Genomic DNA, 23,243 nt, shown 5'->3' with positions numbered 1-23,243 from the left:
AATGAAGCAGGCAAAAAGGAATACAAACGTCTCAAAAATGAGATCGACAGGAAGAGCAAATCTGTTAAGCAGGGATGGCTAGAGGATAAATGTAAGGATGTAGAGGCTTATCTCACTAGGGGTAAGATAGATACTGCCTACAGGAAAATTAAAGAGACCTTTGAGAAAAGAGAACCACTTGTATGAATATCAAGAGCTCAGATGGAAACCAAGTTCTAAGCAAAGAGGGAAAGCAGAAAGGTGGAAGGAGTATATAGAGGGTCTATACAAGGGCGAGGTACTTGAGGACAATATTATGGAAATGGGAGAGGATGTAGATGACGATGACGATGTGAAATTTACCGAACTATCAGTTTAATAAGTCACAGCTGCAAAATGGTAACGCTAATTCTTTACAGACGAATGGAAAAACTGGTAGAAGCCGACCTCGTAGAAGATCAGTTTGGATTCCGTATAAATGTTGGAACACGTGAGGCAATACTGACTTTACGACTTATCTTAGAAGAAAGGTTAAGGAAAGGCAAACCTACCTTTCTAGTATTTTTAGACTTAGAGAAAGATTTTGACAATGCAGAGCTAGTTGGCATATAAACTTGTACTACTGTAGTAGGCATGGGCTTCGTCTCTGGAATACTCTCTTTCAAATTCTAAAGGTGGCAGGGGTAAAATACAGGGAGCGAAAGGCTATTTACAATTTGTACAGAAACCAGATGGCAGTTATAAGAGCCGAGGGGCATGAAAGGGAAGCAGTGGTTTGGAAGGGAGTGAGACAGGGTTGTAGCCTCTCCCCGATGTTATGCAAACTGTATATTGAGCAAGCAGTAAAGGAAACAAAAGAAAAATTCGGAGTGGGTATTAAAATCCATGGAGAAGAAATAAAACTTTGAGGTTCGCCGATGACGTTGTAATTCTGTCAGAGACAGCAAAGGACTTGGAAGAGCAGTTGAACGGAATGCACGGTGTCTTGAAAGGAGGACATAAGATGAACATCAACAAAAGCAAAACGAGGATAATGGAATGTAGTCGAATTAAGTTGGGTGATGCTGAGGGAATTAGATTAGGAAATGAGACACTTAAAGTAGTAAAGGAGTTTTGCTATTTGGGGAGCAAAATAACTGATGATGGTCGACGTAGAGAGGATATAAAATGTAGACTGGCAATGGCAATGATAGCGTTTCTGAAGAAGAGAAATTTGTTAACATCGTTTCTGAAAGTATTTGTATGGAGTGTAGCCATGTATGGCAGTGAAACATGGACGATAAATAGTTTGGACAAGAAGAGAATAGAAACTTTCGAAATGTGGTGCTACAGAAGAATGCTGAAGATTAGATGGGTAGATCACATAACTAATGAGGAGGTATTGAATAGAATTGGGGAGAAGAGAAATTTGTGGCACAACTTGGCTAAAAGAAGGGACCGGTTGGTAGGACATGTTCTGAGGCATCAAGGGATCACCAATGTCGTATAGGAGGGCAGTGTGGACGGTAGAAATCGTAGAGGGAGACCAAGAGATGAGTACACTAAACAGATTCAGAAGGATGTAGGTTGCAGCAAGTAGTGGGAGATGAAGAAGCTTGCACAGGATACAGTAGCATGGAGAGCTGCATCAAACCAGTCTCAGGACTGAAGTCCACAACAACAACAATAACAAAAATGAAGGAGTGAGAATGTTGGCCCGCTGTTAGTGCGTTTTTGTCATAGGGCGTGTTTTCATCTCTGTTAATGGCAGTGTGTTTGAAATTCTCTTCCTAGAGAGTGAGATTTCCCTTTCTTTTGTTATTAGGGCATAAGAGTGCCTTGCCAATTATTAAAAAGCACAAAACACACAAACACGCACACACACAGTTTGGACGAGAGAAGACAAACAGTGTTTAAGGAGAAGGCCTGAAAGAGGCAGGAATGCGACTTGCAATGACGGCCGTACATTTATCTGACAGACACAGAATAATACGACGTCCTCTCTTCTATCCAAGGAGCAACAGATTGCACCCCTGTTACCCCACACTATGCCAATCACCTCCGTGACAAGGCGTCTACGAAGGATGACGCAATCGCCCAAAAATGTCATATACCAAGGACAATAGCAGACTAACGGTGAACAATATTCAGTGATGAATCTCGCTGTTTAGGTGTGAATAAACTGCGGAATCCTTTTATGGGACCAACCTATCTAACAACAGATGACAAGCTTTTCTGGTATTCGTGAGTCATGTCCTAATAATTTCGGGTTGAGGAAAACAAATGTGACAAACAAATTTTGTATTAGCTCTAGTTTCTGTGATATACACGTTTAGGATTCTATTTTAATAGACTAAGAGGAAATTATATATTTTAATTAAATATTAATTACATGTGCAATAACATTAAAAGTACATTTGACATTTTTAATGACAGTCACGTTCTAAGAGTTCTAAATTGACAAAAAAATGCGTTGCAGTTGGTCTGGTCTGAAGAGAATCATGTGCTGACTTTATGATATTATTGTCTTTCGCAAGTTCCGTCAGTACTTTGCAACCATGACTCATTAAGCTGATGGTTCGCTAGTATCGCCACCAGTCATCACCAACCGGTTTTGGAAGTAGAATCGATATTTTATTCCTGAAGTCTGAGGGTATTTCCGCCTGTCCCATATATCTTGCATGTCAGGTGGAATAGATCCCTCATGGCTGGCTCAATAATTCCAAGAGAATGTTGTATACTGCAGTGGCTTTGTTCCCACTTAGAGCTTTCAGTGCTCTGTCAAATTCCTTTCGCACTATTCATCTCCATTTACTTCCTCTTTTCTTTGTACAACATTATCTTCAAGATCATTTCCCTTGTATAGCCCTTTACAGGGTTCCCGTTACAAACGTCTAGGGCTTGGAGAGGGGAGTGAGTACATAACACAGTGTGTATCAAAAAGAATCATCCAATTTAAAAAAAAATCGTAACTATTATGTCATTTGAGATACGTTCGTGAACAACATACTGTTGGGAACAGCAAACTCTCGAGTTTTACATGGTTCCCGCTAGGTAGCGGAAGTGTGCGCCCACTTAAGTTCTAGTAAAAAACGTGTCGGGACAACAGGAAGCATTTTGTGTTCCACGTTTAGCGCAGTGCGGGGAATTAATAACTGTTCTGGGTGACTTTCGTACTGGGTATGGAGTGGATCCTCCTACAGCACAGAGCATTAGACGATGGCTTGAACAATTCCAAGAAACAGGTCGTCTGTGTAAAGGCAAATCGCCGGGCCGTCCTCGAGTGTCTGACACAGACGTCGAACGCATCCGCCATGGTTTCACAAGGAGTCCGCAGAAATCCGTTCGCCTTGCAGCTTGACAGCTCAACATCCCCCCGATGTCCGTCTGGCGGATATTGCGACAAAATTTACACATGAAACCATACAAAATTCAGCTACTGCAAGTTCTTCGTTAGGTGACAAACAACAACGTGTGGAGTTCTGTAATCTCGTTCTTGACAAGATGGAGGATGACAATTTTCTTCCATGCTTAGTGTTTAGTGACGAGGCAATATTCCATGTAAATGGAAAGAGAACCGTTATAATGTGAGAATATGGGGTACGGAACAACCACATAAAATTGTACAACATGAGAGGGACTCTCCAAAATTTAATGTGTTTTGTGCAGTTTCACGGGAAAAGTTGTATGGTCGATTTTTATTTGCCGAGAACAAGGTTACAGGAAGCACATATCTCGATATGCTTGAGAACTTCCTTTTCCCATAGTTGCAGACTTCACTTACCAACAGGATGCGGCACCGCTACACTGGCATTTGGAAGTGTGGGAATTTTTAAATCAAAGGATTACTGAACGATGGTTCGAGCGCACTGTACCAAGTGATTCAGCCTTACAATACTGGCCTCCAAGGTCACTGGACCTAACTGTATGTGACTATTTCTTGTGGGGGTTTATAAAAGGCTCTGTTTATGGGCCTCCGTTACCAGCAGCAATGAATGAACTGAGACATCGCATAACTTCAGCTGTGGAACCTGTAACTCAAGACATGCTCGCTGCAGTGTGGGAGCAATTTGAATACCGCATGCCATGCACCTCAAGGGGGGCATACTGAACACCTATTAAAAAAAACTTTTCGAGTTTCCCGTTCATCAAAAAACATAATTCATTGTGCATATTTATTAGTTTCAGAAATATAGACCTGCCACATCTGATGATTCTTTTTGATACACCCTTTATTTAAATGGGAACCCAGGTCTGAAAACGCACCGTTTCCGTTCTACGACTGTTTCAGTTCAGATGTCTGACTCATCCACTTCTGCTCCAGGAATTGAATTCTACTTCTAGAGCTACATGGAGACTCCGCTAATCAAACTTAAGTGCCTGGCAGTGTGTCCATTCAAGTACCTTCATAATAATTCTCTATTATTCCACTCTCCAACAGCGCATGAAAAAAACGAACACCTATATCTTTCCGTGAGAGCTAAGATTTACCTTATTTTATTAAGATGATCGTTTCTCCCTATAAAGGTTGACGGCAACATAATATTTTCACATTCGGAGGAGAAAGTTGATGACTGAAATTTCGTGAGAAGATTCCGCCGCAACGAAAAACACCTTTGTTTTAATGATGTCCACCCCAAATCCTGCTTGTTCTCTCCTCTATTTCGCGATAATACAAAACGTGCTGCTCTTCTCTGAACTTTCTCGGTGTACTCTGTTAATCCCAGACACCGCAGCAGTACTCCAAAGGAGGACGGACAGTCTCTTTAGTAGATATGTTACATTTTCTAAGTGTTCTGCCAGTTGAACTCAGTGGCTCATCTGTTGGTTGGGTTGGGTTGTTTGTGGGAAGAGACCAAACTGCGAGGTCATCGGTCTCCTTGGATCAGGGAAGGAGGGGGAAGGAAGTCGGCCGTGCCCTTTCAGAGGAACCATCCCGGCATTTGCCTGGAGCGATTTAGGGAAATCACGGAAAACTTAAATCAGGATGACCGGACGCGGGATTGAACCGTCGTTCTCCCGTATGCGAGTCCAGTGTGTTAACCACTGCGGCACCTCGCTCGGTTAGAACTCTGTCTTTTGTTTGCCTTTCTCCCAACATTTTCTATGTGTTCTTTGCCGTTTAAGTTGTTCGTATTTGTAATTCCTTGATATTTACTTGAATTTACGGCCTTCAGATTTGACTGTTTTATCGTGTAACCTAAGTTTAATGGATTTCTTTTTCCACTCATGTGGATGACCTCACAATTTTCATTATTTAGTGTCAATTGCCAATTTTCGTATCATGCAAATATATTTTGTAAGTAGTTTTTCAACATGTTTTGATCTTCTGATGATTTTACTAGACGATAAACGAAAGCATCATCTACATAAAACCTTAGAAGGCTGCTCAGATTGTCTCCTAAATCGTTTATATAGATAAGGAAGAGCAGAGGACCTATAACAATACCTTGAGGAACACCAGTAATCACTTGTGTTGTACTCGATAACTTTCCGTGAATTACTATACGAACTGTGACCTTTCGGACAGGGAATCACGAATCCAGTCGCATAACTGAGACGATATTCCATAAGCATGCAATTTTACTACAAGCTATTTGTGTGGTACAGTGTCGAAAGCCTTCTGAAAATCTGGAAATACGGAATAAATTTGAAATTCCTTGCGTGTGGGAAGAGCTTGTTGTGTTTCAGAAGAACGGTGCTTTCTAAATCCGTGTTGACTGGATGTAAATAGACCATTCTCTTGGGGGTAATTCATGATGTTCGAACACAAATATATGCTCCAGAATCCTGCTGCATATCGACGTTAATGATATTGGCCTGTAATTTGGTGAATTACTGCTACTACCTTTCTTGAATGTTCCAGTGTTTGGGTAAGGATCTTTCATCGAGCGAGCGATCGTATATGATTCCTAAGTAGGGAGCTAATGCATCAGCACACTCTGAAAGGAATCTAATTAGTATGCAGTCTGAATCGGAAGGCTTGCTTTAATAAATGTGATATGTGTTGCTTTACTACTCCAAGGATATATACTTCTAAGTTACTGATGCTGGCAGCTGTTCTTGATTCGAAATCTTGAATATTACTTCGTCTTCTTGCTGGAGGTTCAAAACTAGCTCTGATCACTATGGGACTTAACATCTGAGGTCATCAGTCCCCTAGAACTTACTTAAACCTAACTAACCCAAAGACATCACACACATCCATGCCCGCCGGCCGAAGTGGCCGTGCGGTTAAAGGCGCTGCAGTCTGGAACCGCAAGACCGCTACGGTCGCAGGTTCTAATCCTGCCTCGGGCATGGATGTTTGTGATGTCCTTAGGTTAGTTAGGTTTAACTAGTTCTAAGTTCTAGGGGACTAATGACCTCAGCAGTTAAGTCCCATAGTGCTCAGAGCCATTTGAACCATTTGAACATCCATGCCCGAGGCAGGATTCGAACCTGCGACCGTAGCAGTCGCGCGGTTCCGGACTAACGTGCTGGAGGAATTTCGGAATGCTGTGTTTAGTAACTCTGCTTTAGCAGCAATGTCATGGATAGTATTTCCATTGCTGTGCGCAGAGAAGGATTGATTGCGTCTTGTCGCTAGCATACTTTACATACGATCAGAATCTCTTTGGATTTTCTGTCAGGTTTCGAGACAAAATGTCCTTGTGGAAACTATTATAAGCATCTCGTATTGAAGTCCGTGCTCAATTTCTAGCTCCTGTTAAAGATCGCTAGTCTTGGAGATTTCGGCGTTCGTTTAAATGTTGCATGCTTTTTTCGTTGTTCCTGCGACAGTGTTCTGACCCGTTTTGCGTACCATGGGGTATCAGATTCGTCGTTTGTTAATTAATTTGGTATAACTCTCTCAATTCCTTTTGATACTATATCTCTGAATTCAAGCCACATCTGGCCTACACTTACATGGTTAATTTGGAAGGAGTGGAGGTTGTCTCTCAGGAAGGCGCCAAGTGAATTTTTAAATGCTTTTTTGAATAGATGTATCTTCCGTTTATTATTAGAGGTTTGGGGGTTTTAATGTCCAGTCTCGCTACGACAGCCCTGCGTTCACTACTCCCTGTATCCGTTTTGATGCTCGTTATTGGCTCAGTATTATTTTTTGCTAAGAGCTCAAGTGGATTTTCACAACCGTTTGCTATTCGGGTGGGCTCATGAACTAAGTGCTGGAAATAATTTTCAGAGAATGTGTTCGGCACAATTTCGGAGGATGTTTTATGCGTACCTTCAGATTTGAACATGTATTTCTGCCAATATATTGAGGGTAAATTTAAACCACCCAACAACTGTAGTTGTATGAGACGGGTGCGTGTTTGAAATCAAACTCAAATTGTCTTTGAACGTCTCAGCAATTGTATCATCTCATTTGGGAGATCGGTAAAAGGATCCAATTAATATTTTATTTCGATTGCCAAGATTGATTTCTGCCAGTTCTAACTCATAGGAACCATCCACTTCAGTTTCTCTACAGGATAAACTACTTTTCACACCAAGAAACACGCCATCAGCAACTGTGTTTAGCCTGTCCTTTTGGAAGACCGTTAGGTTTTTCGCAAAATTAGGTGTGACGTAGTACAATTATTAGGTAACAGTTCGAAAGGAAACATGATGAAACATCCATTCATCACTTAAACACATTTGTCTGTATTAACACTTAAAGATTACGTGATTAAATTATTCGGAAACAAAAGCCGGCCGAAGTGGCCGTGCGGTTAAAGGCGCTGCAGTCTGGAACCGCAAGACCGCTACGGTCGCAGGTTCGAATCCTGCCTCGGGCATGGATGTTTGTGATGTCCTTAGGTTAGTTAGGTTTAACTAGTTCTAAGTTCTAGGGGACTAATGACCTCAGCAGTTGAGTCCCATAGTGCTCAGAGCCATTTGAACCGAAACAAAAAAGAACCCATCATACTGTTCACACAGAACAATACCTGATGCATTGCAATAGCTGCTTGATGTAGCGACCACCAACTTTGTTAACAGACATTGTGCCTACGAAAGAAAGTCTATCCTCTGCATACCAGGACAAGAAACGGACATGGGTTCCTATTCAAAATACAATGAAAAGCCAAAGAAACTGGTACACCTGCCTAATGTCGTGTAGGGCCCCCGCGAGCACGCAGAAGTGCCGCAACACGACGTGGCATGGACTCGACTAATGTATGAAGTAGCGCGGAGGGAACTGACACCACGAATCCTGCAGGACTGTCCATAAATCCGTAAGAGTACGAGGGGGTGGAGATCTCTTCTGAACAGCACGTTGCAAGGCATCCCAGATATGCTCAATAATGTTCATGTCTGTAGAGTTTGGTGGCCAGCGGAAGTGTTTAAACTCAGAAGAGTGTTCCTGGAGCGACTCTTTAGCAATTCTGGACGTGTGGGGTGTCGCATTGTCCTGCTGGAATCGCACAAGTCCGTCGGAATGCACAATGGTCATGAATCGATGCAGGTGATTAGACGGGATGCTTACTTGTCACCTGTCAGAGTCGTATCTAGAGGTACCAGAGGTCTCATATCACCCCAACTGCAAACGTCCCACACCATTACAGAGCTTCTACCAGCTTGAGCAGTCCCATGATGACATGCAGGGTCCATGGGTTCATAAGTTTATCTCCATACCCGTACACACCCATCTGCTCGATACAATTTAAACGAGACTCGTCCGACCAGGCAACATGTTTCTAGTCTTCAATAGTCCAATGTCGATGTTGACGGGTCCAGGCGAGGCTTAAAGCTTTGTGCCGTGCAGTCATGAATGATACACGAGTGGGCATTCGGCTCCGAAAGCCCATATTGATGACGTTTCATTGAATGGTTTGCACGCTGACACTCGTTGATGGCCCAGCATTGAAATCTGCAGAAGTTTGTGGAAGGGTTGCACTTCTGTCACGCTTAACGGTTCTCTTCGGTCGTCGTTGGTCTCGTTCTTGCAGGATCTTTATCCGGCCGCAGCTATGTTGCAGATTTGATGTTTTACCGGATTCCTGATGTTCACGGTACACTCGTGAAATGATCGTACGGGAAAATCCCCACTTCATTGCTGCCTCTGAGATGCTGTGTCCCATGGCTCGTGCGCCGACTATAACACCATGTTCAAACTCACTTAAATCTCGATAACCTGTCATTGTAGCAGCAGTAGCCGATCTAAGAACTCCGCGACAGTTGTTGTCTTATAGAGGCGTTGCCGACCGCATCGCCGTATTCTGCCTGTTTACATATCTCTGTATTTGAATACACGTGCCTATATCAGTTTCTTTGGCGCTTCAGTGTATTATGTACTCACTCCCCTCAAGAAGTCCTAGACGTTTGTAACAGGAATTTCCGAACGCCCTGTATGCACGGTGATTCTGTGATGATAGTACAAACTTTCAGGGTTGATGGAGAATGATAAATACTTCAGTGTCAAGTTAGGGATCCTAGTACGGAAAAGACCGAGTCGAAAGTGATACGTGAAAATCGTTCTGATACCTCTGACAGTGGAATACATGCACCGACCGGTAGTGTTGTTGCTAAGATTGTAGGGCAGGCAACTTTCAGAGATGGTACTAGGGAGCAAAACAAGAAAAATTTGTAGTAAAGACAGACTCTAAAAATTCATACCGCAAAACCTATGAGCACTTGTTCAGCTTTGCTACTGTGAAGCACATCTCTTTTGCTGAACAATTTCCCTTAACTCTTAGGGTATGCAATTTCGAGCTCTTGTTTACTAGACTATTTTTCTTGTTTTTGTCCATACTACCTCCTCCAAATCTGTCGAAACCAAAGAGGTTGCAGCAGAAGAGACGAGTTTGACAGTATCGAAAATGAACAAGTGCTCGTAGCTCTTAATGAATGCATTTTAGAGGCCTTGTTTACTAGACTTTTTTTTCTTGTTTTGATTCATACTACCACCTCTGAAAGTTGTCTACCCCATAATCTTAGCAACAACCGTGCCAGTACAGTTAATTCACTGTCAGAGGTACCAGAGCGCTTTTCGCTTGTAACTTTCAACTCTTCACCATCAACCTTGGAAGTTTGTAACATCATCACGGAATCACCCTGTATAGTCGTTTCACCTCGCAGCTTTCCCCTTTCTGCGAAGTGCTGGTTTACCATCTGAGCTCTTAATACTCATACAGCTGTTTCTCTTTTTCTCCAGAGCTCTCTTTCATCTTCCTATTCGCAGGATCTATCTTCCATCCAGCCATGCACGCTTCTACAGCCTTGCATTTGTCTCTAACTATTATTGCTTAGCCATTTAGCATTTTCTGTGAATCTCATTTTTTAGGCGCCAGTATTTTCTTTGGCCGATTCAGTTGCTGCATTTTTATATTTTCTCGTTTCCGAGATTTCTCACACGGTATGCTTTCACGTTTGTGTGCAATTAGAGAACCCAAACGGACAGTAGTAGATACGACAAATGTTTCTTCTGGATCAGTATATGAGTTGGTCGTAGATGATGGGTATGCAGACATCGATAGTGGAACTATGTATCACTCAATGTATCACGCAATAACATCATTCAAGTCTAACTGCGTAGGCTTCCACGGCCAGAATCAGTCAACAGAAAAGTTTTCTGGCTATGGTACCGCGTCATATTGCATAAAAATACTGCTGGAGAAAACCAACGTTTCGGCCACGATTGCAGCGGCCTTCTTCTAGGTTTACCAGGCCGGTGCAACCGTGGCCGAAACGTTGGTTTTCTCCAGCAGTAGTTTTATACAATATGACGCGGTACCATAGCCAGAAAACTCTTACGTCGATCACTCATGTCTTTATGAGTAATGTGGAGTATGCCGCGTGCCTCAACAGCTCACAGAGATACAAAGCTGAAATGAAGGAAAAGATGCCTATGACATTTTTTATACTACGAGAGGGAGGGAAATCCGTTTGTGCTCCAAACTGCGAGGAGGCGAGAGCAGAGGCACTTGCTTCAGTCAGGAGTCTAATTAGCAAAAGGCTGCTCTCAACCTTCTTCGAAAGTGCCAGTGTATTTGTTTGACATTTCCAACCAGGACTGTTCTAAAGTGATCATGAAATAATTTTGTGAGTTTTGTCATAGCCCTGGAGAACAAACCCGGCAATGTGTTTTTGTTATGACAGGTCATAGTTCCACGGCTGCCCCCTGGCACGAAGCTGGTGGCCTGCGACATCAGCCCAGAGATGCTGGAGTACTGCAGGCAGCACAACGCGCTTCCGGGCACCATCACGTACGAGCCCTTCGACGTGATGGACCCTCACGTGGAGCGCTCCACCGTTTGGAAGTACGCTCCCTATGGCAAAGTGTTCGCCGTGATGCTCATGCACTGGGTTCCTGACAACAGGTGCGTGGCCTCCACGTTTGCAGATATTCGAGAGCAAAAGTCTTCCAAGTTTCGCTTTTTGCAACTATGTCGGAATAGGAAATTGTCCACCTCACACCGTATGAGGGTTCCAGTCACCCACAGCAGATATCATTTTAATGCAGCGTATCGTCGCATCTAGGCCTGACAAAGGTCTCCATTCGGCGAGGAAGAGGGTCCAAAAGTTTCTCCACGCGATATATTCTTTGATAATTATATCCCGTGGAGCTATGTCTCACCGCATGGGTGGAAACAGAATCTCAAAAGGAAATTAAATAATGGCCTGCCACAGGGCTGAGTTCTAGCACCTCTCCTGTTCAGACTTTATTTTTTTAAATTTCTGACTTCCCGAAAACATTTCCAGGGAAATTCTGCTATGCAGACGATATCGTTCTGGCTTGTCAATCAAAATTGTTTGGTCAGTCAGAGGGAACACTAACATAGAACTCGTATTTAAAAAGAAATGGAGATTGAAGGCCAGTACCATTATGAGCGAGGTTTGTGAGTTTCGATTTTAACAACAAACAAGCTAACACTTACCTCGAGGTGCAATTTGACGGCAGTACTCTCCGTCACAACAAGTACCCATGTACCTTGGCATCACACTCGACTGCACTCTGTCCTGTAAAAAACACCTGGAAAACACATCAACCGAGATAAAAACTCGCAACAACGTCACTCAGAGGCCATGTGGCGCAACCTCATAGGCTTAATGGAGACTTTGTGTACATCGGCTCTTGCACTGTTTTTGTTCGCCCGCTGGATACTATGCTTCATTATGATGTAATAGTAGTCATACAAACGTCATGGATGCGCAGCTCAACAACAAGATGCGCATGCTTACTGCTACAATCAAACGAGCTCCTACTGGCTTACGCTGCTAAGCAACATATACTGAGACCCTTCTTGGAGATTACCACAATATAGAAGAACTGCCAGTTCATCTTATGAAGAAATTGGCTTCGTTCGAGACACCCGCCACTACTGCATGCTGAACAGCTAGATACAAGTAACACCAAAGCAAGAGATATCTGGAACAAGAACAGCCAACACATCGGAAATTACCGAGAGCGAGAACGGTTCGAGAAGTATAACTGTGATACTGCGAGTGTCGAACTTGAAAGGAAACCGTGGGTCTAATTAAATAGAATAAACTCTATAAATGGTTTGTTGTGGAGTGACTGTGCTGCACTGAAACAATCTATCAGACATATAAGAGAGGAGTGCGTCCTACGATGCTATAACGGCACGTGGAATGATTTTATGAATGTCAATGCTACAGCGGTGGAATGAATTCGAAACTAAAATGTTAATGTTTAGTGGATTTTTTATGCAATGACATTCATTACATATTCATTCTATAAATATGAGGTCTCTTCAAAAAGTTCCGGAACATTCGTAATTTCGTGCCAATGGTGTGTTGGAACGAAATGCGGTTTCCATCCCCGCACACTGATAATGTGTCACTGCCGTAAGTTTCAGTGTTGTGTGTCTGTTAGTTATTGTTCAGTGCTGTATTAAGCATAAAGTTGTGTCTCACAGTTTTCGAATTTCGAGGTGGCAGAATTAGAGAAGCAACACGTTTGATGGTGTTGAGACAGCAACTAGCCACAAATTTACTTCCAGTTCCTTTATTCAAAGGGTACCGCTACCGGTTTCGAATCGTTATGATTCATCTTCAGACGGTTTTCATGTTTTCATTACAACTTTTTTTTTACAGATTAATTGTCCTAAAATATAAACAATACATAATTATAAGCACGCCACACAGATGGTTGCGTTACAGATTGTCACTAGGTGTGACTTACGTGAAATGTCGATTTGGAGTTTTGTTTTCATTACATTCGTCCAATAGATGTGAATACATTCCCACTGCATTCTTATCGTTACACACGTAAATTTTACTCGCTGAAGTGTTCAGCAACCATCTGTGTAGCGTGCTTGTAATTGTGTATTATTTATATTTTAGGACAATTAATCTGTAAAAAAAAAGGTTGTAATGAAAGCATGAAAACCGTCTGAAGATGAATCATAACGATTCGAAACGGGTAACGGTTCCCTTTGAATAAAGGAACTGAAAGTATATTTGTGGCAGGTTGCTGTCTCAACACCATCAACATCTGACTTCAAATAACGGCGACTGTCTCCAACCACGTCATTATATGACAACATTGCTGCAACTAATTCGCTTTAAATTTTGCGTGAAACTCAAGAAAACGTTTACAGAGACACACTAAATGATGCAGGAAGCCTACAGTGATGAGTGCTTAAGCTGTGCTCAGTGTTACAGGTAGCTGACACGGTTTAAGAATTGCCTGACGGAATTTAAAGATGAACCTCGTTCAGGACGCTCTCCGACCTCTACCGACGACGCTCATGTTAGAAATGTCAACGAAATTGTGCGTACCAATCGAAGACTGACTGTCCGAGGGATTGCAGAAGAAGGTACCATTTCAGATGAATCATGGCATGAAAGCCTGACACAGCATCTTGGAATGGATCGGGTTGGCCTCAAGTTCGTCCCACGGCTCAACCTTCGACTCGCCATCTGTGAAGAGCTTTGGATCGCGCAAATCAGAACGAGATGTTCCTTCAGAGAATCATACCTGATGATGAGACGTGGGTCTACACTTATGATCTTGAGACTAAGGTTCCGCCTTCACAGTGGGTCGGAAAATGTTCTCCAAGACGCAAAGACGCTCTTCAGGTCACGTCAAAAGTCAAGGCCATGCCGAGAGTTTTCTTTGACTTTGAAGGATTCGCTCAATGAATTCGTGCCAGACGGACCAACTGTTAATCGGAGGTACTATCGGGGCGCGCTGAGCGGTTCTAGGCGCTGCACTCTGAAACCGCGCTACCGCTACGGTCGCAGGTTCGAATCCTGCCTCGGGCAAGGGTGTGTGTTATGTCCTTAGGTTTAAGTAGTTCTAAGTTCTAGGGGACTGATGACCTCAGAAGTTAAGCCCCATAGTGTTCAGAGCCATTTGAACCATTACTATCGGGACGCGTTGCAACGCCTGCGAGAAAATGTGAGAAGTAAACCACTTGAAATGTGGCGAGACAATTCTTAGCTCTTACCTCAAGGTAACGCACACGCACATTCATCCCTGTTGGTGCGTGACTATTACACAAAAAACGCAATCACTGTGCTGCCTAATCCTTGGTACTCTCCAGAAATGGCTGCTGCGGACGTTCTTAATTTACAAAGTTGAAAATCCCTTTGAAAGAACGAAAATCTACAGACGGCGCTTCGCGCGATCCAGCAAGAAGCATACCAAGACTGCTCCCGGAAGTGAAAACGGCGTTGGGATCGGTGTATCAGTTGTGGAGGAGAGTATGTAGATGGAGAATCACTTAATAAAAGCAAGCCTTCTGGTCCAGACTGAATACCAATTAGGTTCCTTACAAAGTATGCTGATGGATTAGCTCCGTACTTAACAATCATATAAAACCGTTCGCTCGACGAAAGATTCGTACCCAAAGACTGGAAAGTTGCACAGGTCACACCAATATTCAAGAAAGGTTGTAGGAGTAATCCACTTAATTACAGGACCATATCATTAACGTCGATATGCAGCAGGATTTTGGAACATATATTGTGTTCGAACGTTATGAATTACCTCGAAGAGAACGGTATATTGACACACAGTCAACATGGGTTTAGAAAACATCGTTCTTGTGAAACACAACTAGCTCTTTGTTCGCATGAAGTGTTGAATGCTACTGACAAGGGATTTCAGATCGATTCCGTATTTCTGGGTTTCCGGAAGGCTTTTGACACTGTACCACACAAGGGGCCTGTACTGAAATTCCGTGCTTATGGAATATCGTCTCAGTTATGTGCCTGGATTTGTGATTTCATGTCAGAGAGGTCACAGTTCGTAGTAATTGACGGAAAATCATCGAGTATGACTGGAATGATTTCTGGCGCTCACCAAGGTAGTGTTATAGGTCCTTTGTTGTTCCTTATGTATATAAACGATTTTGGAGACAATCTGAAGAGCCGTCTTAGGTTGTTTGCAGATGATGCTGTCGTTTATCGACTAATAAAGTCATCAGGAGATCAAAACAAAGTGCAAAAAGATTTAGAAAAGATATCTGAATGGTACGAAAATTGGCAGTTGACCCTAAGTAACGAAAAGTGTGAGGTCATCCACATGAGTGCTAAAAGGAAATCGTTAAACTTCGGTTACACAATAAAGCAGTCAAATCTAAAGGCCGTAAATTCAACCGTAAAACCAACCTTCTCCTCCGAATGCGAAAATATTTTGTTGACACCGACCTACATAGGGAGAAACGATCATCACGATAGAATAAGGGAAATCAGAGCTCCTACGGAAAGACGTAGTTGTTAGTTCTTTCCGCGCGCTATACGAGATCGGAATACAGAGAATTGTGAAGGTGGTTCGATGAACCTTCTGCCAGGCACTTAAATGTGATTTGCAGAGTATCCATGTACATGTATATGAGACCATCCGCAATACATAGAAGGTAAGCGTAGAAAACGTTTGTGGACAAAGTTCCGCACATTTTCGAACAGACTTCATATACTGAACGTATGTGCCATACAAATGTTGATGATGTTCCAAATAGTTGATTTACCACTGGGGTAAAATCGAGTGATTTAGCAGACCGGCCGAGTGCCTGACTGTCCCCCATGCGAAGAACGTAGAAGAGGGGCACATCTGCTCACCGAAATTGTCGAAATAAACTTCCTGGCGCACGTTCACGAAATGTGAACGAGTGTACCCAAACCATGGTACGAATTCCCCCCCCCCCCCCCCCCTCCAAAAAAATCATAAAAATCGCCTCTTGTCTGAATTAAACCCTACGTGCAGTGGGGTAAGCGCGTCGGTGCACTCGGCTCCTTGTATCATTTGAAAGGTGACAGAACACATACCCAGACCCATCCATATGCCTCCAGTCAGGAACCGTCCAATGTGTATGTTGCTTGATCCGTTGCAGACATACAGCTTTAAATGCCTCTGTGAGGTGTTACTCTTTATGAGGCATCCGACTCCAAACGTCAACCACATGCAGTTCACTTCATAACGTTCGTTCTCAAACTGGAGGGGGTGTGCCTGCAGTCACTGACAGCAGAAAATCCCTTTTGGCTATAGACTGATTGTCATTTACAATGCGTGACCGTCATCTCCAATTCCTGTCAGTGAGGGTCTGTTTAAGATCACTGTTCAGATCCCTTATTACATGGCTGTGGGTGGCACATTATTCTTTGTACACATATTCGACAGCTCGTGCTGATACACCAACGACTCAGGCAACTTGCTGCAGTGACGAGCACTTCCAAATGTGAGAGCTCCTTTCTGCCAGTTTGTTACGTCTCCAAGCTGACCCAACTTATGGACGCGATTCCATTCAACCACTGTAACTATATATTTTCGTTTATTTTTATGCATTACATAAGACAGAATGTGTGAAATTAACAAACACATCTAACTTTCATTATTTGAGTCCTCTATCTGTTAAAGCAATGTAATGCACTCAGCCTCGTGATGCCAATTTTGGAACTACTTGGAGCAGCGGGTCGGAAGTCTGGTACGTCGGCAACACGACCAGAAGAATGGTGTGCTGACCACATGCCACATGCCACACACCTGTGTGACGTCGAATGGCAGAGGATGATTTGGCGGGCAGTCGACATCCCTTGGGCCTTCACGGTGTGGACGAGGAGCTTCTTTCATCTGACAAAAAACAACTTGAACAACCTACGCTCATTCAACAAGTGAAAATAATCAGGACACATGAAAGTCTACAATTATGCAATTGCATGGTGTCTGTTCTTTTGGACACGTCCGGGAGAACACGCATCACGCATTCAAATAATAGATTCGACTCGATGGACCCTGAATCCACAAAGTTCAGTGTATATGCACATTTAAGTTCGATTTCCAGTGGGAATCTAAAATTAGCGAACGTGGAAGACATGAACGGTGATTGGGAATAGGTGGCGCTATATCGGAATGTGAGTCGTCTGGGAGGCGTGTCGAGACAGTCCGCGAATTGCTATAAACACTGTGTACGGCTGGCTCAGTGGTTAACGCAGCTGCCTAGTAATCAGGAGATCCCGAGTTCTAGCCCTAGTCCAGCACATATCTTCACTCGTCGCCGGTGATTCAGCATAAAGCCCCGATGCAGCCGGTATCATTGGTTCCTTCCCTTTCCTTTCTTGTCACCTTGCCCGCTCCACCTTCATTTTTATGTAATGTACAGTCTTAGACATAAAAACCGACCGCCGACCGGCCGGCCGCCACAGAGACCAAGTCGTTCACTTAAGGTGGCCAATAAAACCGACCGCCCTGACAACGCTAAGTCCAGCCATGTGCCCAATCTGGCAACACTGTAAGACACGGTAGTGTCAGAAAGAAGTGTTGGTCTACTTCCGAGATGTTGTGTTGTGTGAGCCCGTAACCGTCGTGCCTCCTACATTCATAGTCGCGTGTTCGCGTCCAACCGTTTTTTTTTGTTTTTTTGTTTTTTTTTTCCTATGTATTTCGACCCTCGCCTAAAGTTATGACTCTGATTAAACATTGAAGATAATTCGTTTAACATTCTACCCACCAGTAATAACAGACGCTTCCAGAAACAATTCCACAGGACAGCTCGAGGCTGCTTCGCGATCAGAACAGCTTACGCTTGAGCAGTTCCTTGCGCTGCAGTAGCTACCGGCTACCGGCCAGACGCCAAACGCCGCCTGAAATTGGGCGCCGCCCAGGTGAACGCTGCGCGACTCTGTCAGTGTATGTCTCAACTCTCATTTTCGAATTTGAGATGCTTGTTATCATCTTGCAGTTAAGCAATGGATTTTTCGTACTTGAAAATCATGAACTACGGTTAAGCATTGCAAAATTGCGTCTCAAGTGGAAAAAGGTGTAACATCTGCAACACCATATTTACTTTTGATATAATAGAGGGATGAATGCAGAGGAGGCAACTCGAAAGATCTGAACTGCATGCAGAGCGAGTGCTTTTGGGAAAAACACGCTAGAAAAGATATTCTTGTTTCAACAAAGATCGTTCTGGCAAGAATGACTTTCCACATTAAGGAAGTCTCGACTTATGATGTAAGTGATGGTTACAATTTAGCCATAACGCGACATTTGCGTTCAACAGTCAAGGCTCAGAACACTGCTGTAGGAATACTGCATGCTCTAATTCGAAACAACAAAAATCAACAGTGACTATTATTGCAGCTTTGCTTAAACGTCATCAGGTTGCTCGTTGAGCATTCGTATGCAATACTGTAACTGGTAGCGAGTTGTGATGCCTTTATCGTTATGTTCCTAAGAAGAAATGAAAGGCTGAGCCCTACCAAAAGACGTGAACTCTAGCAAAGAGTAATGTGAACATAATATTTTCCATCTGATAGCTCCAAAAGTGTGTTTTGCACTACGAATTCTTCCCCAAGGGTGTGTCCATCACAGCTGGAATTTGTATCCAACAACTGAGACACCTTTTGGTCGCAGAGTAAGAAAATCGACCGACAAAACTACATCACGTGTGCTACTGCATGATAAAGCACTCTGTTGATTTGAGAAACAAAGCTATCGAGGAGATTGATAGGGAAGTCATCTCTCAGTTATTTATAGTACCATTGTCCGTATTAATTATAGTGTTACACTAAAGTAATCCTTTTATTGTCGCGTCCCATTCTTCCTCTTCCCAACTTAGGTCTGGAGACGATCTGCTAGTCACACCGAAAACGGTCATTATTTAAAAAAAGTGAGTCCTATTGTCCTTTTCATTTATTATAAACACGCCTACCGCAGCGTGTTTCACTACTCTGCCCCTACCGAGAAACCTTCTGATTGGCGGCTTTCCATACTGCCCTTTCCCTTTTGTAAAGTTATCTTTTACATAGTTCAAGCTTTCACAGTTTAAATTTGTGCCCTTGCACTTCCATCAATAAAATGTTTCTTGTCGGTATGATTGAAGCTTATCTCACGATTTCTGAGAATGATGCGCAAAAGGCTCCAAAGTGCCCAGTTTGGCACGCCTTAGCGATGTTGCGCAATATTAAGTAAAGAAGACTTCGGAAAAATTTTAATTCATCGTCATAGCAGGACAGTTACGGACTGCTTAGGCAGCGACCTCATTTCATTTCACAAAAGGCGGAAGAAAGGCAGTAACTCAGTTGTCTACTACTGGCACCAATGACTGTCCGAATTTTTCTCGTGCTCTTAGGATCTTCAATCGAGTGTGCAGGCTGTTCGGAAATTCCCATTACGAACTTCTGGGACTTTTAGATGGGTCTACATCTACATCTACATATATACTACGCTAGCCACCGAGCGGATTGGGCGAGGGAAAAACTACTGTCTGAACTCCTCAGTACGAGCTCTAATTTCCCTTATCTTTGAATGGTGATCATTGCGTGATTTGAAAGTTTGTGGTAATAATATATGCTCAACATCCTCGGCGAAGATCGGATTTTGGAATTTAGTGAGCAGCCCCTTCCGTTTAGCGCGTCGTCTATCTGAAATTGTGTCCCACTTCAAACTTTCGATGAGATTTGTAACGCTCTCGCTATGGCTAAATGTACCAGTCACGAATCTTGCCTCTCTTCTTTGGACCTTCTCAATTTCTTGAATCAGACCCAACAGACAAGGGTCCCATACAGACGAACAATACTCTAAGACTGGACGAACTAAAGTACTGTAAGCAATTTACTTTGTTGAAGGACTGCATCGCTTCAGGATTCTATCAATAAACCGCAATCTAGAGTTCGCCTTACCCGTTACTGGTGTAATCTGATCGTTTCATTTGAGATCATTTCGAATAGCCACACCCAAATACTTGACGGATGTTACCGCTTCAAAAGACTGGGCATTAATCTTGTACTCGTACATTAATGGGGATTTTCGCTTTGTTATACGCATGGGCTACACTTACTAATATTGAAAGCTAACTGCCAGTCATTACACCACGAATTTATTTTCTGCAAATCCTCATTGATTTGTGTTTCGTGTGTTTCGTGTGATTCTACTTTCCTGTAGACTACAGCATCATCGGCAAACAGTCTAATGCCGCTGTCAATACAATTAACCAGATAGTTTATGTAAATCGTAAGAAGCAGCGGACCTATTACGCTGCCCTGGGGCACACCTGATGTTACGCTTGCTTCTGCTGAATTCTCCCCATTCAAGGAGACATACTGCTCTCTGTCTGTTAGAAAACTTTCTATATAACCGGATATGCCATCGGACAGCCGTAAGCTCGCACTTTTTGGAGTAATCGACAGTGCGGAACTGAGTCGAAATCCTTTCGAAAGTCGAGGAATATGGCATGGACCTGGGAGCCGGTATCTAGAGCCTGTTGTACGAGGGCCGTTCAGAAAGTAACCTCCGGTTGATTTAAAAAAATACACCAAGTTAAATAAAAATATTTTAATATATACATCTTACAACTACATCTTTGCACTATTTTTCTACATAGTCTCCATAGCGATTGAGGCACTTATCGTATCTCTTCACAAGCTTTGAAATTCCTTCTGCATAAAAATCACCCGCTTGTGCCTGGAGCCAGCCTGTGACCGCATCTTTGAGCTCTTCGTCGTCATCAAACCGCTGTGACCCGAGCCATTTCTTCAAATGCATGAAGAGGTGATAATCACTTGGCGCCAGGTCTGGGCTGTAAGGTGGATGGTTGATAACGTCCCACTTGAAGGACTCAAGAAGGGCCGTTGTTCTGCGAGCAGAGTGAGGACGGGCGTTATCGTGCAAAAAAACGATACCGGAAGTCAGCATACCACGGCGTTTGTTCTGTACAGCCCGTCGTAACTTTTTTATTGTTTCACAGTACACGTCTTGATTAATGGTCGTACCACGTTCCATGAATTCAACCAACAACACCCCTTTGGCATCCCAAAACACCGTTGCCATCAGTTTTCTGGCAGAAAAATCTTGCGAGGCTTTTCTTGGTTTGGTAGGCGAATTTGAATGTGCCCACATCTTTGATTGTTCTTTTGTCTCAGGGTTCACGTACTTAATCCAGGTTTCGTCACCGGTCACGATTCTGTTTAACAATGGTTCTCCTTCGTCCTCATAACGTGACAGAAAGTCTAATGCAGAGGCCATTCTTTGAGTTTTGTGGTGGTCGGTAAGAATTTTGGGCACCCATCGTACACAGAACTTACGGTAACCCAATCTTGCTGTCACTATCTCGTACAAGAGAGTCTTAGAAATCTGTGGAAAACCAGTAGACAACTCCGACATTGAGAAACGTCGATTTTCACGAACTTTTGCATCAACTGTCTGAACGAGTTCGTCAGTCACCAATGATGGTCTACCACTCCTCTCTTCATCATGAACGTTTTCTCGTCCACTTTTAAATAAACGTACCCATTCACGGACAACTCCTTCACTCATAACTCTTGGTCCGTACACGGCACAAAGCTCACGATGAATAGCTGGTGCAGAATATCCTTTGGCTGTAAAAAACCTTATGACAGCACGCACTTCACATTTGGCGGGGTTTTCTATTGCAGCACACATTTCAAACTGCCACAAAAACTAAACTAGCGCAGGTACGACGTTCACTCGACCACGGCTTGATGCCGACTGACCTGTTGAGTGCGTGAACGCACAGATGGCGTCGCTACTCCCCCCACAACCCGCACTGTGACCAATCGGAGGTTACTTTCTGAACCGCCCACGTATATCATGCACAAAGAGGGCCAGCTGTGTCTCGCATGACCGCTGTTTCCTAAAACTGAGCTGGTTTCTGCAGACGGGCTTCTCAGAGTCTAGAAAGATCATTATGTCTGAACACAAAATATGTTCCATGATTCTACAACAAATCGATGTCAGTGAAATTTGCCAGTAATTATGTGCATCCGATTTTCTACCCTTTTTATAGATTGCTATGACCTGGACCTTCTTCCAGTCCCGTGGAACTTCCCGCTGTTCCAATGATCTCTGATAGATGATGGATAAGAATGATGCTATTATTTGTAGCATAGTGAACATAAAATCTTACGGGCATACCATCTGGGCCAGAAGCCTTCCTGACATCTAAGGATCTTAACTGTTTTACAGTCCCAGATACACTAAACACTATGTCAGCCATCCTTGAAAGGGGGAATGGTGCTGCAGTCCTCTAACGTAAACGAGTTTTTGAAAGCTAGGTTTAGAATTTCGACTTTCTGTTTGTCGTCATCCGCTACATTACCCGTACTGTCAGCAAGAGAAGATATTGAATTATTTATGGCGTTAATATATTTTACGTACGACCAAAATTTTTGGGGGTTATTTTTAGAATCTGCAGATAAAATATTGCTTTCAAATTCGTTAAAAGAATCTCTCATTGACCTTTTGACAGCTGCTTTCATTTCGCATAATTTCTGTTTGTCAGCGGGACAGGGACTACGTTTAAAACGATTGTGTAAAATTCTCTGCTTTCTCAGCAACTTCCTAATATGTTTGTTGAACCAAGGTGGATCCTTTTCCTCCCCTATGTTTTTGCTAGGCACATATTTCTCTAGCACGAGGTGGACAATACCTTTAAATTCCGACCAAAGATGCTCGATATCTTTGTGTCCCGCTGTGAATGCTTGGAGCTGACTATGAAGATATTCATTAATGACAATTTTATTTGCTTTCCCAAACAAGAAAACTCTAGGCTGTTTCTTTGAGTTTTTTTTGCAACTTCCACTGACGTAGAAGCCAACACGACATTACGGTCGCTAATACCTTCTTCTAGACTAACTTCCTCAAAAAGATCAGGTCTGTTTGTCGCCAAGATATCTAATATGTTCCCATCTCGAGTTGGTTTTCTAGCCAACTGCTCAAGGTTGTATGTTGAGAGCGCTCCTAGAATAACATCACACAAGTCTTTGCTTCTGCCCCCCGTGTTAAATGTATAATTTTCCCAGTCAATGGACGGCAGATTGAAGTCTCCACCTATAACTAATGGATAACTTGGATATTTGTTTCCTATGTACTCAAG

General features: G+C 43.1%; 1 protein-coding gene across 1 annotated transcript in view; it reads left to right on the top strand.

Annotated features, from left to right (window-relative positions):
- LOC124596436 (juvenile hormone acid O-methyltransferase-like) overlaps positions 1 to 23,243 on the top strand; it is a 119,154-nt gene that overhangs the window by 43,817 nt on the left and 52,094 nt on the right. Inside the window, exon 3 of the mRNA XM_047135571.1 lies at positions 11,041 to 11,261. Within this exon, the coding sequence (XP_046991527.1) occupies positions 11,041 to 11,261 (221 nt within the window). The remainder of the gene's footprint in view (positions 1 to 11,040; positions 11,262 to 23,243) is intronic.

Source organism: Schistocerca americana, chromosome 2 (assembly GCF_021461395.2).
Source record: "Schistocerca americana isolate TAMUIC-IGC-003095 chromosome 2, iqSchAmer2.1, whole genome shotgun sequence".
NCBI lineage: Eukaryota > Metazoa > Arthropoda > Insecta > Orthoptera > Acrididae > Schistocerca > Schistocerca americana.
Note: the sequence above shows the minus strand (reverse complement) of the source record. Positions and strands in the feature narration are given on the sequence as shown.